The 16,285-nt window shown below is 62.3% G+C and overlaps 1 protein-coding gene across 1 annotated transcript; it reads left to right on the plus strand.

Moving 5' to 3' along the window:
- Window positions 1-747: 747 nt before the first annotated feature.
- Window positions 748-15,538, plus strand: DRG2 (developmentally regulated GTP binding protein 2). The gene is made up of 13 exons (XM_060081786.1): window positions 748-905; window positions 4,241-4,401; window positions 5,949-6,038; window positions 6,724-6,784; window positions 8,053-8,143; window positions 8,698-8,770; window positions 8,888-8,978; window positions 9,639-9,736; window positions 9,976-10,052; window positions 11,099-11,187; window positions 11,921-11,979; window positions 14,362-14,415; window positions 14,757-15,538. The coding sequence occupies exons 1-13, from the start codon at window positions 842-844 to the stop codon at window positions 14,841-14,843; spliced, it is 1,095 nt and encodes a 364-aa protein (XP_059937769.1). The 5' UTR covers window positions 748-841; the 3' UTR covers window positions 14,844-15,538.
- The last annotated feature ends 747 nt before the right edge of the window (window positions 15,539-16,285 follow it).

Here is a 16,285-nt window from a genome sequence, read left to right on the forward strand (position 1 = left end):
CAACAAGAGAAGCCACTGCAATGAGAAGCCAGCTCGCCACAACTAGAGAAAGCCCGCACGCAGCAACGAAGACCCAACACAGCCAAAAATAAATAAGTATATTTAAAAAATTTTTTTCAACCAGAATCCAGGCAAGGTCCACACATTATATTTAACATCTCTTAATCTAGAACAATACTTCCCCCACCGCCAGCCCCTCCACCTACATCATTGACAATTTTGAAGACAGGCCACTTGTCCCATAAAATGTACCACTTTCTAGATTTGTCTGATGTTTCCTCGGGTCTAAATTCAGACACAGTATTTTTTGGCAAGAATTCCGCATAACAGATGCTGTCTATACTGCGTCCTATCAGGAGGTATCTGTTGGCAGGGTAGTAAGGCTAGGTTGGGGACCCATATTTAACCTCGACACAAAATAAGCCACCAGACTTTCGGCTCAGCGCCTTTTCTTTACACCAGCAAAGTCGCCTGCGTTGGGACCCGCAGTGCGGAGTCCACCGCGGGACCGTCCCTTTGTGTCTCCCACGCCCCGCTCCTGCACTTCTTCGCCTGGCCACGCCCCCGCCAGCTTGGCCACGCCCCTGCCCGGCCCGGCCCGGCCCAGCCCCCAGCCCCGCTGGCCCAGCCCCCAGCCCCGCTGGCCCAGCGGGCGGAACCAATAGCGTCTGGCACTGCGCTCGACGTCGCCCGCCCGGACTCTGAATCCCGGCGCTCCGGGCGCGCGCGGACGCTGTTCTCAGTGGACTTCCGGCGCACGCTGATCTGCCGCAGCCGACGGGCCGGAGTTCGCGGAGCAGCTGCAGTTTGTCTCGCCCGTGCGCCTGGTTCAGCCGCCGCCATGGGGATCCTGGAGAAGATCTCCGAGATCGAGAAGGAGATCGCGCGCACGCAGAAGAACAAAGGTGAGGGCCGGGCCGGCGGGGCGTCTGCAGCGGGCGGGGGTGGGGCTGCCGGAGCCGGAGGAGCCGGGCGGGATCCCGAGGGCGCGGATCAGGGCCAGACCAGGGGGCCGAGTAGAGAACCCCAGCATACGGAGCAAGCATCCGACCCGGAGAGGCGGGGTCGGGGTTCGAAGCCGGGTCTCCTGGCGGTCGGGCCTGGTGGACTGGCGCTCTGCTCCTTTGTGGGCGGAAGTCCAGGAGGAGACCCCCCCCCCCCCCCAGGTACAGCCTCGCCAGCTGCCCGGAGCCCCTCGGTGGGGTGGAGGCAGTCAGGACTTGAGTGTGGCGGACCTGGGTTTGGACCCCGGCTCCACCTCGTATCTGCTGTGAAAAGCTTGGGAAGTCACCTCACCTCTTTGAGCCTCAGTGTCCTCCTCTGCAAATGAGGGTAATAACCCCGTGCCCCCTCTTAGCTCACAACTAGGTTAAACCAGATTCTGTTTGCAAAGCACTGGACGCATGTGAGCACCCGGTATTAAAGTGAATCCTGCAGCATAGGTAGCACTTGATGAAGCATCAGATCTGGGCGCAGACTCTAAGGGCTGCGGGAGCTCGTGAGGAGAGGAGACCGGTGACACCCAAAAAGGCTTCCAGGAGGAGGTGGGACTTGAGCTGGTTGAGGGGAGGGGATTCCAGGAGAGGGGCACTGCTGAGGCAAAGACACGGGAGCTGAGGTGAGCACGGCGTGTTCATGGGAGAGTGAGGAGAAGAGTCTAGATGAGAAGGAGGGTCTGGAGTAGTGGGAGATGTGGTTGGCTCTGGTGGGCGAGGCCCAGTGCCTGACCAGCCCTGCTGTGGGATTGCAGGAGCAGGAAGCAAGCCGGTGGTTGGTCTCAGTGTCTGTCCTCCCTTGGCTGTGAAGTTGGGGGGCTTCCTTCACTCTCATTCTGTAAATACTTGTGGAACCCTTACTAGGTGCCAGGCACTGTGGTTAAAGCAGTGAACAGCTGGCACATCCTTGCCCGCATGGAGCTGACCTTTCAGTGGACCATCTGTGAACTGGTAGCTGAAGACACAAGATAATTTCAGCCAATAATAAACGCTGTGAAGACAAACTAGGGTGATGTAGCAAGCGTGTCGGGGTAAGGGTTGGGGCTACTAAGGTGGGCTCATCAGAGAAGACCACCATGAGGTGGGGACGTTTGAGCTGAGACCAGAATGAGGAGAAGGAACCAGCCATGCAAAGACCTGGGGAGAGACTGTTCCTGGCAGAGGAAACAGCTGGTGCAGAGGCCCTGAGGCAAGAATGAACTTGGCTTGTTGAAGGAGCTGAAGGTCTGGGGCTGGAGTGCAGGATGGGAAAGGAGTGGGCCAGTCGTGTAGGCCTTGTAGATCATGTGAAAGAGTCCAGGTTGTGTTCTAAGGGCAGTGGAAGCTAGTGGAGGGTGTTAAGCAGCAGAGACTTCTGTTTTAAAAGTTCCCCCTGGCTGCCCTGCAGAGTATCATCCATGGGGCTCAAGGAAAGTAGCAAGGAGGCTTGAGATGCTGCCGCTTTGGCAGTGGTCCAGGAGGGGATGTAAAGGTGATTAAGGGATCAAGACCTAGTCCTTCCCTTCAGAGATGCTCAGAGTCTCATGCGCTGGGGTGACAGAAAGGACCACGTGAACCTGACTTGCTGAGCCTGTCCTTGACCACTTCTCACTGCCCTCAATTCACTTGCCAAAACACTTCCTGAGCACCACACCGGAAGCTGGGCATCCTGCCCTTCTGGAGGGAGGGAAGCAAAGAAATAAGATTCAGTCGTCCCTTGGTATGGGGGAGGGGGAGATTGGTTCCGGGACCCACCGCAGATCCCACGATCTGAGAATGCTGCATCCGATAGCCAGCCCTCCATGTCCACGGTTCCGCATCCACAGATTCAGTCAACCACGGACCATGCAGCACTGTGATATCACTGAAAAAAATTCCCGTATAAGTGGACCCGTGCAGTTCAAACTCGTGTTATTCCGGGGTCGGCTCTAGTTTCAAATGGTGCTGAGAAGCCATGAAGACAACAAAGGGGACCAGCGAGGGGCCTGGCAGGGGTGGGGGTTACTGCAGACAGTAATAATAACCAACTTGTATTGAGAGCTTACTACGTGCTGGTCATTGTTCCCAGAGCTTTCTTTAATTACAGAAATCTGCAGAAGTAGTTATCACTGCTAACATCCCTATTTTGCAGATTAAGAAACTGATGCACAAAGAGGTTAAGTAACTTTTCCAAAGTAAAATGGCCCGTAATTTCAGGATGGAATTCCAACACAGGCTCTAAAGCTCTGCGTGACATCGCCTCTGCACGACTGGGCAGGGGAGGCCTCTTTGAAGAGGTGACATTGAGCTGAGAAGAAGCCAGCCTTGGGAAGATGAGATTGAAATGGGGTAGCAAGTGCAAAGGTCCTGAGGCGAGAACGGGCAGTTGGACTGTGCGAATGAGAGGGACAGTGGTGGAGACGGGAAGTGGCCAGGCCGGTCACCTGACCACAGCAACATGACATGTAGCTGAGGTCCTGTACCACCCACTCGCCGCCCTGCAGTGCAGCTCCCCATCACTAGTGTAACTTATGTACGTGAGAATTTGGAAAAAATGGATATCAAGAAGGAGAAAAAGGAAAGTAATTTATAATTAAAATAGGGTTTATTTCAATAAGTGAATGTAGGGGCCCAGCCAAGATACAATGGAGTTACAAAGAGGTGGTGAGGTGTTTGCACCTCTGGGCAGAATCACTGGGCATGTGGCGGCCACAGTGCAGATGATGCAGGTGTGTCGTGTGGGTGATTCACGTCCCCTGCATGAGACCTCCCTGTTGGCAGCCTGGGGTCCCAAGCAGGCAAGCCCGTCGAGGTAAAGTTTCAAACAAAACATGCCATAGTCTTCCCTCAACATACACATACTTCCACTCCTGGGAATGTCAGTGTCTGTTAACGCTGTAAAAATGCCCTGTGAGGCTCTGGGCCCCAGAGATCCTAATCCAGGCTCCCTCTGTGGCCCTGCGACACGGGACAGTTCTTGGCTCTGCTGGTCTGCCTTACACCTTGTAGAGCTGCGGGCTTCCCCGGCTCCTGCCTGATAAGTGCCCGTGAGGACTTCACCATCACTTCACCGTCGCAGCGACTCCTGAAAACACCCTCCAGGATGCCCCCTGAAGGGGAGTGGTGCCACCCTGGCTGAGAACCACGGACATTGGGTCATGTCTGTCTGTCGGTTGCTGTCTGGCTCTGAGGGCCCCGGCCAGCATTCGGTTGCGTGTATTTGGTTGCGTATGGGACCCTCCCAGCCCACCCGGGACACTCACCTTCCATCTTGTGTTGTCTTGTAGCCACCGAGTATCACCTGGGCCTGCTGAAAGCAAAACTCGCCAAGTATCGGGCCCAGCTCCTGGAACCCTCCAAATCATCCTCATCCAAAGGCGAGGGCTTCGATGTCATGAAGTCGGGCGATGCCCGCGTGGCGCTGATCGGCTTCCCCTCTGTGGGTAAGGTCAGTGATGGGCACCGCAGGCCTCGGGGAGGAAGGTGGCTGGTCTCCGCTCTGCTGCGGCCGCGCCCCCTCCCTCCTCTCTGAGCCGGCTCCAGGGCGCAGGAGACCCAGCCTCCCCGGGCCCGGCAGGGACTCTCCAGCAGGAGTGGCCCCGCTGGCCTCTGCCTTGTCCCTGAGCACAGGCGTTCACTGAGTGTGCGCCTCGTGCCAGGCACGTTCTGCCCCTGCCCGCTCAGCCCCGAGCTCGTGGAGGAGAGGGGAAGGGCAGGCACGTGGAGCCGGGTGGCTGCCCTGTGAGCAGGTGTGTGAGCAGAGCCCCGAGGAGGGGACCTTGAGGCGGAGGCCGTCGGGGAGTGAGGGTGGCGGGGCGCCCTGAACTGACCGGGTGTGACCCCTGGGCAGCCAGCGAGCACAGCCAGGCTTTGACTCCTAGGGTGTTGTCGTGGATTCACTCGTTTTAGCCTTTTCTTTTGATCTTACTTTCCAGCCTGCAAGGCCTTCTCGCCCGGGTGAGAAGCCCAGGCCGAGAGGAGCCACTCTAGTGACCGAGAGCTGTGCCCTTGGGGTCTGGACCCTGTTGGGAATCTGGGCTGTCTGAGCACAGGAGGGCGCGGGCCTCCCTCCTGCAGGGGCCACACAGGTTCGGGGGTGTCCCCCAGGTTGGCCTCTGGCAACCATGGCTCTCAGGGCCGCCCGTCTGTCTACACCTGTCTACCCCACCAGGTTTTTACGTTTCCTCAAGTTTCCAAGAGGCCCCCTGGGCAGAGACTTTGTGATCTGAGGCCTGTGATTCTTTCACGAGCCCTGTTTTGGGCTCCAGGGGCCTGAGGGCGTGTGAGTGAGCTGTGCCCCAGCTTCCTGCTGACTAGGATGGGGGCGCCGGGCCGGGCTGGGCTGCCCTCCTGGCACTGCCCGCTGCTTTGCTGGCCTCTGGGCCACAGCGTCCATCACTGTGGTCGCCGCATTCCCCCTGCCTTGTCACCTCCTTCACAAGGTCGGGACCGGGACGAGGTCCCGGGTCCCCAGCAGAAGCAGGACCGAAGGCCGGGTCTCTCAGTCCCGGCCGGGTGTGGCCCCACTCCCACCTTGGGTCAGCCGCGAGGTCCCATCCGGATCCTTCCGCGCTCCCCTCCCTCCCTCCCTCGCAGCCCTGCGCCACCAGCCGGTGCTCTCAGGTGGGAGTGTCCCTGCCTCCTTGCCCTCCTGGGAGCAGCAGCTGTGTGCCGTGGGACCGACACCTGCTCCAAGTTCTCTGGGCCCAGGAGGGTCTGGAGGTTCCGTGGAGCTGGGGATGGGCCCCAATGTAGCGGGGGAACCCCCTTAGGAACCAGGTCCCTGTGTCCACCCGAGGCAGGCCTGGGGCCTCAGGCACAGGGCGGCCCTGTGGTGTTGAACCCCCCCAGGCAGGGCCAGAGGTGACTTTTCCAGCTGTTCTCATCACACCCCAGCCGGGGGGATGGGGGTCTCCCGGCGTCGCAGGCTCCCACACCTGGGCTTCTCCTGGAGCTGGGGCAGGACCCCCGCTGCAATGACCTGCTTTCTCCCAGTCCACCTTCCTGAGCCTGATGACCTCCACGGCCAGTGAGACTGCGTCCTATGAGTTCACAACCCTGACCTGCATCCCTGGGGTCATTGAAGTAAGTCGGGGTTTGCCAGATCCTGGGGGGTGGGGGTGGTGTGTGTGTGTGTGTGTGTGTGTGTGTGTGTGTGTGTGTGTGTGTGTGTGTGTGTGTGTGTGTGTGTGTGTGTGTGTGTGTGTGTGTGTGTGTGTGTGTGTGTGTGTGTGTGTGTGTGTGTGTGTGTGTGTGTGTGTGTGTGTGTGTGTGTGTGTGTGTGTCTCATGTGCGGGGGGAGGGCTGAGCTGTTCTGCCCTCAAGCACGGACACCGCTGGGGGCTGGGGCTGCCGGGACCCCAGAGACGCCTGGCCTGGCCTGCAATCCTGGCTGGTTCCGAGAGTCTGCCAGCATGCACAGCTCTCCCCAGTGCCCCTCTGTGCCCCGCTGCCCTGTTCCGCCCCGGCTCGGGTCACCCGTGACTGGCTGCCTGGCTCCTTCTGTTCCCAGAGAAGCTTTGGAGCCTTGGGTAGCTGGGGTTCTGTGGCCTTGGGCCTCCCACCGTGAGGCAGTTTCCTTGTGAAGAGCTGTTACCGTCAGCAGTGGCTGCTGGGGGCTTATAAAAACCCCCGCCCTCCAGGCGGCCCCTCGGCTCGCGGGACGTGGTCTGCGCCAGGCTGGCTGGGGTGGGGACGCAGCTCAGACTTGGTCCGGGAGGCCCCCTTCGCAGCCCGCCAGCCCCGCCTTACCTCCTTTCCTGCATCCTAGTACAAAGGTGCCAACATCCAGCTCCTGGACCTTCCTGGGATCATCGAAGGCGCAGCACAAGGTGGGAGGGGGAGCAGGTGGGGGGGCGGGGTGGAGCCCAGGCCCCCTTGTGGGCGCCTGTGGATGGTTGACGGGAGGGTTGGGTTCACAGCCCTTCCCAGGGCCCAGTGCTCTGTTCCTGAGGGACTCTGGCCTCAGAGCTGAGGGGACCGAGGCCCAGGAGGTGGGTGACTTGCCCAGGGTCGCACGGCTCACCAGGCAGCTCTGGTTCCCACGTCCAGTGTGTGGTGGACCCCGCCAGGGATGGGCGCGTGGCAGTGGAGCCCTAGTCCTAGAGCCCTGTTCTCTGAGATGGGACACGCCCTCGGCTTTGGTGGCAGGTGGCTCCCTGCTGGGGTCGTCCCTCCCTTGCCAGGTGCCAGCTCCGTGCAGACCATTGGCTCGCTTAATCCTCTGACAGCCCTGTGACTGAGCGAGGGTCGTCATTTCCTTTTCACGGCCGGGAGGAGCGCGGGGACGGACGGCTGAGCGTCTGCCCTAAACGACCGTGCACCTGTGCAATGCGGGACTGGAGTTGGAGCCTCCTCCTGGGGGTCCCGTGCCCACCGCCCTCATCAGGGCGGGGTCCTGCCTACTTGGATTGGCGTGGGCAGCGATGGTGGTCCCCCAGGAACCTGCCATCCCAGCCAGCAGGAGGAGGCCTGGCCCCCTCGGGGGAGGCTCACCCGCTATAGTCAGGAGGCCCCTGGAGACCACCGGGGCCCCTGCTGTGACCTCAGTCCCCAAGTGGCTGCGTGACCTTGGCCTGGTGCCTGCCTTCTCTGGTTGTCTGATGGCAGGGTCTGACCTTGGTGACGGCTCTACAGCCCCTCCCCCTGTGCCTTCTGCTGCTTCCTCTCTGTAACTCTTGTTCTGGGAGGGGCAGACTTGTCACATCCTGGAACCACGTAGCTTTGTGGTCTTGGGCAAGTGGTTGAGTGTTTCTAAGCCAGGCCTCGGTTTTCTCGTGTCTGGAACAGGCAGATAACACCGACTGCCCAACGTGGCTCTGCGGTCTGAGTGAGCAGGTGGTGGAAGATCACCCAGCTCAGGGCCCACAGAGTCGGGGGGCAGTGGGGCGCGCTTCTCCTCCCCAGTCGCTGGTGTCGGGGTTCCTCCTAAAACACATTTCCATGAGTAAGACAGGGCTCAGGAGAAGTGCCAGCCCGGGGGTGGCACGTGGCAGAGTCCGTGTGGGTCTGTAAGGGGCGGGAGTCTGCACCGTGGGCTGGGGGCATCCTGTGGCCCTGCCCATGTCACTGTGTAACCACGTTCCTCCCTCCTGACCAGGGAAGGGCCGTGGCCGGCAGGTGATCGCCGTGGCACGCACAGCCGACGTCGTCATCATGATGCTGGACGCCACCAAGGGAGAGGTGCAGAGGTCCGCATTTGGGACGGGGCGGGCTGACATGCCTGGGAAGGCCCTGCGGGGGGAACGGGACACTGCGGCTACCGCCCGTGTGTCCCTGAGCTCGTGGTGGGTGGTTCCGGGGTGCTTGGTGCTCTGCCATGTGGGAGCAGTGGCGGGACTGTCCACAGCTACATCCAGTGCAGGCAGCCTGGGGCAGCCTCCCCGAGAGGCTTGTGTCCGGAGGATGGGGCTGTGCTGTGCCACCCTGGCTCTGGCTCCTGCCTGCGGGGGCCTGGGTGCCCCGTTGCTGCCCAGCATCTGCCAGGAGCCCGGCCCCAAACAGCAGAGCCTTGCTCACACCCTGGCCTGCAGCTGAGGGCACAGCAGGCCTGTCTGCACACTGGCCGCATGCCAGGCGATCTCCCTTCGGACCGGCCAGAGGGTCTGGGGCTCCTCCTCAGCACCTTTGGTTGCCGGGATGGGACATTCGGCGGCTTGTGGTCGGTGTGGGAGGGCCGGCTGTGGCGAGTGGGGGCCGCACGGCCTGCCCCGCGCACCTGTGAAGGCCATGGGGCCTCCACCAGGTCCCTGCTGGAGAAGGAGCTGGGCTCGGTCGGCATCCGCCTCAACAAGCACAAGCCCAACATCTACTTCAAGGTGAGGTCTCGGCTCCTGAGCCTCGGCAAGGGGGTGGGACCAGCCGCGGCCCGCAGGGTGAGGGGTGCAGGCTGCAGCTGCCGCTCTGTCAGCATCACCCCTCCCTCTCTCCTCCAGCCCAAGAAAGGAGGCGGCATCTCCTTCAACTCGACGGTCACGCTGACCCAGTGCTCAGAGAAGCTGGTGCAGCTGATCCTGCACGAGTATAGCACCCTTCCTGAAGGTGCGAGAGGGAGGGGGGCCGTGGCCCTCGGGCAGCGGGGGCCCGGGTGACGCAGACTGCCCACATCACCCAGCTCCGTCCAGGCCGCAGGAAAGCTGCGGCCAGCTCACACGAGGCACTTCTGTCTCCTTTGCCTCACGCTCCCCAAGCTTCAGGCTGGCTGGGCCGCAGCCGTGCACTCCTGGCTCCTTGCAGGGTACAAGGCCGGTCACGTGTGGAAGGAAGACGAGATGGCGAGGGACAGGGCCTCCTGGGCTGGGGAGGCCTCGAGGGGTGGTCAGGCTGGGGGCGGTGGTTGGAGCGGAGGCAGGGCGGCCGCGGACGGTAGCTCGCATCGTAGGGGGAGCGGGACCAGCGCTCCGGGCTCTGGAACTGGCTGCCTTGGCGATCCTGGCAAGTGCATCATTTCTTCTGTTGTAACAGCAAAGATTTAAAATATTGATTGAACCCCTTGCACGTTGTGCTTCCTTGAGAAAAGTGAGGGAGCTCCCCAAACGTTAAAATCATGTAAAACCGTGAAAGCAGATAACCTTACAGTCCCTCTTGGCAGCGTATCTCATGATCAGCTGTTTCAGGCTCTGCTGGCAGTGGGCAGTGGTGGGGGGCTGCTGGCGCGCAGGTTGCCCTTAACCCTAGCCCCCTCAGAGATCTTCAACGCGGAGGTGCTCTTCCGAGAAGACTGCTCCCCGGATGAGTTCATAGACGTGATCATGGGCAACCGCGTGTACATGCCCTGCTTGTATGTAAGTGGTGCCAGCCCCCGGGGCAGCCATGTGGGAGGGGAGCCCTCACCCCAGGGACTGCTTGAGTCCCGCAGGCACCTCGGGCTTGACCCCGGAGTGCCAGCCCAGCCTCTCTGGGGGACCGGGGGCCTCAGGCCCCTTCAGCCTCTCCCCATCCTTGAGTCAGCAGGTGGGGCCCCGTTGCCACACTGCTTTGTTCCTCTCATCCCCCAACCCCCTCTCCCCCTTTCCAACCCCAGGTTTATAACAAAATCGACCAGATCTCAATGGAGGAAGTGGACCGCCTGGCCCGGAAACCTGACAGCGTGGTCATTAGGTGAGGCTCGCGGCCACCCTCTCTGAGTGGGAGTCCATCTGTCAGGCTCTGTGTGCCCCGGGGTAGAGGAGGCCATCCCGGTAGCTGCTGGTGACCTTGGCCGAGTCCCCTCTAACCTGTCTGGGCCAGGTGGGTGATGGGGTAAGCTCTGGTTAAGAAAACAGAAGGACTTCATCCACCAAGGTCTGGGAGTGAGAGTGGTTAGCGGCTTCGTGGCTTAGCAGTTAACTGCAGACCCCCAGAGAGAGCCAGGCTGTAGCCCGCTGCTCCTGAGGCCCTGGAAGATGTGGCTTCTGTCACCTCCGCTGGGAAGGAGAAGGGACTGAAGTCCTCAGGTGGGGGCTTCTCTCTGAGGGGTGGGTCCCAGGAGCTGCCTGCACTCCAGCACGCCATGGCTGCGGGGCCCTGTCGGGGCAGCCTGGCTTTGTGCCCACCCTGCTGGCTTCCCAGCTCCACCCAGGTGCTCTGTAGTGTCACGGTGGCTTTGGCTTTTGGGGAGCGAGACCTTGGGGACTGGGGAAGAGGGGGGTCCTGGGCCCACTCGAGGACTGCTTCCTGGGCGTCCCTAGCGGCCACGAAGAGCAGCAGAGAGCAGGTGTCCTTCCCACAGGCCAGCTCGGCTCCCCTCCTGCTGCCGCATCCGGGCTGCGTCCTCAGGGCCCTGCAGGCCACCCCTGTACCTGCTCACGTGCATCGCAGGGGAGGGCGGGTCCCCACTGAGGGCAATACAGCGGCAAAGGACCAAGCCAGGGGTCACCGCATTGCTGAAATCCCTGCCGGGCAGCCCTGGGCCACTCGGGGGGTGGGCTCTGCATTGTCGTCCTCTGCCTCTGGCCACCCCAGCTGCCACAGGTGCCCTGTGCCCTCCACAGGGCCCTGGAGAGATGGCAGGCTGTGCTGGGCGTGAACGTGACAGTGCCAAGAGGTGTTGGCAGCTGAAGCGCCGTCAGGCCTGCGGTTGTGCTGCCCCATGGGCGCCAGCTGGGCCGCACTGGCCTGGGTGCCGGGAGCCCTGGATGCTCTGACCGGCCCCTTCCTCCCGGCAGCTGCGGCATGAAGCTGAACCTGGACTACCTGCTGGAGATGCTCTGGGAGTACCTGGCCCTGACCTGCATCTACACCAAGAAGAGAGGCCGTGAGTCAGGGCCGCACGGCCCGAGAAGCGGCCGGGCCTCCCCCTCCCCCGGGCCGCCCGATCTGCACAGGGCGCCCAGAGCCCCGGCCCAGCCCCCGCCCAGCCAGTCTCTACATGACGGCTTTCTCCCGTCTCAGGCACCACCCTCTACTGCAGCCTGTCAGAGGCCTCGGCCTGAGCCCTTGTGGCAAAGAATGCCGAGTTCTGGGGCTGCTGGCCTTGAGGGGGATGTGGGGATGGGATAGACACCGCCAGCAGTGGCTCCCCGAGCAGTGACAGACGCTACGTCAAGGCTTTAGGGCGCTGGGCACACAGGGGCCTCCCCGACGTCCCACCCCCTGTGCACATGCCTCACACCCCACGGCCTAGCGGCCGAGTTTGGGCAGTTGGCGTCGACCTTGGCCGTGTCTGCAGAGGGAGATGAGGCTGCCCGGCCGGAGCCGGTCCACCCCGGGTTCATCTGCGGGTCCCCTCGGCCGGGGCTCTTGTGGCTGATGGGCTTGCAGGAGTTTGCACCCTGGACTGGGGTGTAGTTTGATTTTCTGTGTTGAGTCAAGGCTGTAGAAGTCTGTTCAGGGCTCTTAGCGAGGGTGTGCCCGGGAGTGGGGGAAGGGCAGGCCAAGGCTGGAGACTGGAAGGGCCTCCGTTTCCTGCGGAGGGGGGCTGCGTGGCAGTGGGCCCTGACCCTGCTGACTCCCCGCCCCGCCCCGCCCCGCCCCGTCCGTCTGTGCAGAGAGGCCGGATTTCACGGACGCCATCATCCTCCGGAAAGGGGCCTCTGTGGAGCACGTGGTGAGTTGAGGAGACCTGCCCAGGCCGGGGTGGGGGCAGCTCTGCCCATCGCCCGGGGTCCTGCCTGACGTCTTCCCGGCCCTCAGCCGCCGCGTTGCAATTGGGTGCTTGGACGTGTGTCCCGCCACCCGGCTGCAGTTAGGGGGCGGCTGCAGTTAGGGGGCGGCGTGGAACGGGGTCCAGTGGGTAAGGCACTCAGCTTGCTGCCCGGTGCGGGGAAGATGCCTGGGAAGCGGTCATCACCATCCTGTCCCACCAGGGCTGTGGGGTCCTCGGGGCCATTCAGGCGTTCGGTCAGTAGAGCTGCCGCCCAGGATGATTCTGGGTTGTGCGTTCCCAGTCGTGTCTCCCCCATGCTTGCCTCCACTCAGCCCCCCGTGCAGCCCGCCCCTCCACGCGCCCCATCGGCTCCGCCCCCGGGGGCTCAGTGCACCCAACACGCTAGTGAGCGTCAGTGCCCAGCCAAGTAGCCCCGGTTCCTGCCAGAACTGGGGTCCTTTGGGGTCAACAGATGCCAGCCACCCAATCCTGCAGTTAAACAGTCCCACACCGAGGGGAGTGCAGTGGGGGCTGGCCGGCAGCACATTGGCACATGCCCTGGCCCTCTCAGGCCCTCTCAGGACGTGGGGCTTCTGCCACACCTGTTGGGAAAGCAGGAGAGGCCAGGAGCAGAAGGCTGTTCCACGCAGTGGGGCGGCAGGTGCAAAGGCCCGAGGCAGGAGTGGACGTGGACTGTGGGCCATTGGCTGCCAGCTGGCATGGAGGGTCGCAGGGTCGAAGGCAGCAGGTGCTAGAAGGTGGGGAGGGGCCTGCGGGGGCTTTGGTTCCAGAGCTTGGATCTAGTCCCAGCGAGGCCTGCCTTGCAGGGCCTCAGCCCTTCCTGGATACTCACCTATCACAGGTGCCATGCTGTGCACACAGGCCTGCCTGGGTGCTGACCACAGACCCAAAGTAGAGAAGCCAGTCAGACATGGGGTTGCACCCTGGCGCCCACATACTAACATTGAGGGGTAACCCCATCTTGGGGTAACTGAGCCCCCGGGGCCTTTGCAATCCACCTAGTGGAGGTGACAAGAGCCTTGCCTGCACAGGATCACGGGCCATAAGCCCCAGGGGCAGAAAGGATCTGGCAGGGCCGTCAGGGGCGAGAGGCACCGTGGGCTTCAAGGGTCTCCCGTCCACAAACAGTATTAAAGAGGATGACCTTAGGGGACTTCCCTGGTGGTCCAGTGGTTAAGACTCTGCGCTTACACTGCAGGGGGGTGCAGGTTCAATCCCTGGTCAGGGGACTAAGATCCCACATGCTGCACGGTGCAGCGGAAAAATTTTAAAAAGGAAAAAGGTGACCTTGGGCGGCCTTCCATCCTCCCGCATTGCTAGAGACACAAGTGCATAGGAACGCTTCTCTCCAAGGAGATCCGTGGAGCAGGCTCAGTGGGAAACAGCTCCTACTGACTTTGGTGTCAGGGATGCCAGGGCACGATGGGACCTGCAGCAAACTGGAGGGCACCCTCCCCGTCTGCCTTGAGGGCTCCCAGGGTCCGGGGACGACCCTGCAACTCTGTGACCCTGAGCTTGTCAGGCAGGTCTAGTTCTGTCTTTCGGGGGCAAGCTGAACAAAACGTCAAGTGCACTTGCAGGCCAGAGCTGACCTGGACCATCAGATTTCATCTTTTGGTCTAGGAAACAGCGAGTGTCAGGACGGGTGTGTGTGCTCGTCCCTGCCGGCAGTGTCCTCTGCTGTGGCCACGCATCCTTGGTCACCCAGAGGAGGCCCAGATCCGGATGGCCCCCCGGAAACGTTCCTGCAGGCCTCATGTCTGGGCTTAGGCGTTTGGTCTCTGCCCGGGGCCTGTGAGGCTGTGGGCATGTGGAGGACAGGCGACGTCGCACTGTCCTCACCCTGGCCGCCTCCACCACGCCCGCCCAGCCCGTGCAGCCAGGGGGCCACATTCTCGGGGGGAAGAGCTGGCTGCCCTCCAAGCTCTCTTCCCTTTGGGCCTTCTAACAGCGCTGGGTTCCTGTGAACTTTGTCCCTACTTGGGAGTGCTACAGGACGTGGGCCGTCCTGGGCTGGGGGGTGACGTGTTATGTGGGAGGTTCCAGGTCAGGGCTGCAGGAGGTGAGAGAGGCAGGCCCGGTGGGGACCCTGACAGCCGCCCTCATCCATCTGCCAGAGCACCTGTCAAGGCTGCCTTTCCAGCAGGGTGGGTGGGCAGGCCCAGGTCCTTCAGTGGCCGCGGCCCCATAGAGGCAGGAAGCAGGAGTGCCAGAGCAGCTGTGAGTGCAAGGCTGCGTGGGGACCGCCAGAGCACCTGCCCTGGGCCCGGCTACTTCCGGGCGCAGCCCGGGCTCACCATCCGTCTCTCTCCCGTCCCCCAGTGCCACCGCATCCACCGGTCACTCGCCAGCCAGTTCAAGTACGCGCTGGTGTGGGTGAGTCTTGGGCGGGAGGCGGGCACGGTCGCCCGGGGCAGCCTCAGGGTCAGGCAGGAGCTCCCGTCCTTCCGCATGGGGACCGGGGTGTCCGTCAGTCCTGCTCTGCGGGGTGTGCGGCTTGCATGCTGACCCAGACCAGACACAGCCCTCCCGCTTTGGGATTCGGGCCGGGTGGACCGCTGGGAGTCCTGCTGTCAGAGGCTGCAGGGTCTGCTGGCGCTGGGACCCCCCACTCTAGACCCCCCCATCTGCACCTCCACCCCCTTCCAGTGACACTGTCAGCCTCAGCCGGGTGGGTACAGAGGCTGATGTGGTCCCTCATCCCGCTCCCCACTCAGGGCACCAGCACCAAGTACAGCCCGCAGCGGGTGGGCCTGACCCACACCATGGAGCACGAGGACGTCATCCAGATTGTGAAGAAGTAGTGGCCCTGCCCCCACCCCCAGTGGGACTCACCAGAGCCTAAACTGGGAAAATACAAATGCACCCCAGGAAGGGGTCTCTCATGTCTCTGCTGTTTGCAGAAATTTCTTCAATGGGCAGATGGTGGAGAGCATGCTGGGGCCTTAGATGAGGTTGGGGATGGGCTGGGCTGGCAGCGTTTCCCGTGAGACTGGACTCTGGAAGCGGTCCTATTTGGGTCCCTGGGCCTGCACCTTCTCCGCCCCCTACCCGCCCCTTCCAGTGCAGAATGAGCAAGTTGCCCACCTGCCCCCAGCTAGGGCCTAGTGCAGATGGCTGGCTTGATGCCGGGCAGGGAGCTGGGCCTACTTGGGTCCCTGGCGGCCTCTCAGCTCCTGCCAGTTTTTCTGGTTCTCAGGGAGGGTGCTGCCCAGGACAAAACCCCCTATCCAACCCCCGCCCCAGGGCTGCCCCGTGATGGAAACCAGAGATCTGGGGCTTTAAAGGCCCAGCTCACGCCCTCCACAGCCTGACCAGTCCAGAAGGGCCACCCCCTCCCAGCGCAGCCCCTGCCCAGCACACATCCCAGGACCTAGCCCAGTGCAGATACCTGGGGTGGCGGATTTGGAGTCTGGGCTCTGTGTTTTCTCTAAATACCACCCCGCCCTGCACCCCCAAATCTCTCGGCTCTCCTTCCTGAAATAAAAAGTGGAAACAATGCCTGTTCACTAAGGACAGTTTTGTGAGTTTGCTGAACTCGGTTGCCAGGTTGGGTCGGGGCAGCAGTGAGTGTGCGGAGCCTGGGCCTTGGGGGAGCAGGTCCAAGCCTGGGGTTCAGGGGGGCCTCTGTGAGGAGTGATGCGAGGTGCCGTGCGGGCCTGCGAGCAGCCTGGGCTCCAGGGGCAGTGACTTGCCCTCGGTTGCATGGCTTGTGAGCGCAGAGCTGGGATTTGAACCCCACTCTGAGGCTGCTGAGCCAATGAGAAGACTTCCTCCTGGCCCTGCAGCCTCTGGGGCAGGTGGCAACAGGTTTGTGGAGGCACTGGGCCAGCAGGTGGGGCAGGGCCCCTGGGGGGCTGGAGCAGGCCCACTGCCCAGCTCTCCCGGCTGTTCTTGGCTTCTCTGTCAGCTGCTCAGGCTCCTTTCCGGTGACAAAACAGGAATAATAGACATTATTAAATATGCATGGGGCCCCAGGCGGGCAGCGTGGTGGGCTGGGCTTGCCGCCCATGATACAGACACAGCTTCTCCACTGGCGGCCGCATTCCTGGGGCCTGGCCGAAGGACCCCCCGTTGGGCGGCATGCGGACAGGGAGCAGACCACTTGACCCAGGTAAGGTGACCGGCCCTGGACCTCTGGGGTCTCCGACTAGCACCCCTGGGGGGGAGGGGGAGGGGGACGGGCGGTGGCTGACCTGTGGCCTTGCTCCCTCACCGTGAGGTCTGTCTCAGCCTCGGTTTCTTC

Source organism: Mesoplodon densirostris, chromosome 18, assembly GCF_025265405.1.
Source record: "Mesoplodon densirostris isolate mMesDen1 chromosome 18, mMesDen1 primary haplotype, whole genome shotgun sequence".
Taxonomy (NCBI): Eukaryota; Metazoa; Chordata; class Mammalia; order Artiodactyla; family Ziphiidae; genus Mesoplodon; species Mesoplodon densirostris.

Bases quoted from the DNA above. Each gene is read 5' to 3' on its own strand.
- DRG2 (XM_060081786.1), top strand. From the start codon at position 842: ATGGGGATCCTGGAGAAGATCTCCGAGATCGAGAAGGAGATCGCGCGC. The intron at 8,771-8,887 runs GTGAGGTCTCGG...TCTCTCCTCCAG, and splicing joins AGCCCAACATCTACTTCAAG to CCCAAGAAAGGAGGCGGCAT. The intron at 9,737-9,975 runs GTAAGTGGTGCC...TTCCAACCCCAG, and splicing joins TGTACATGCCCTGCTTGTAT to GTTTATAACAAAATCGACCA.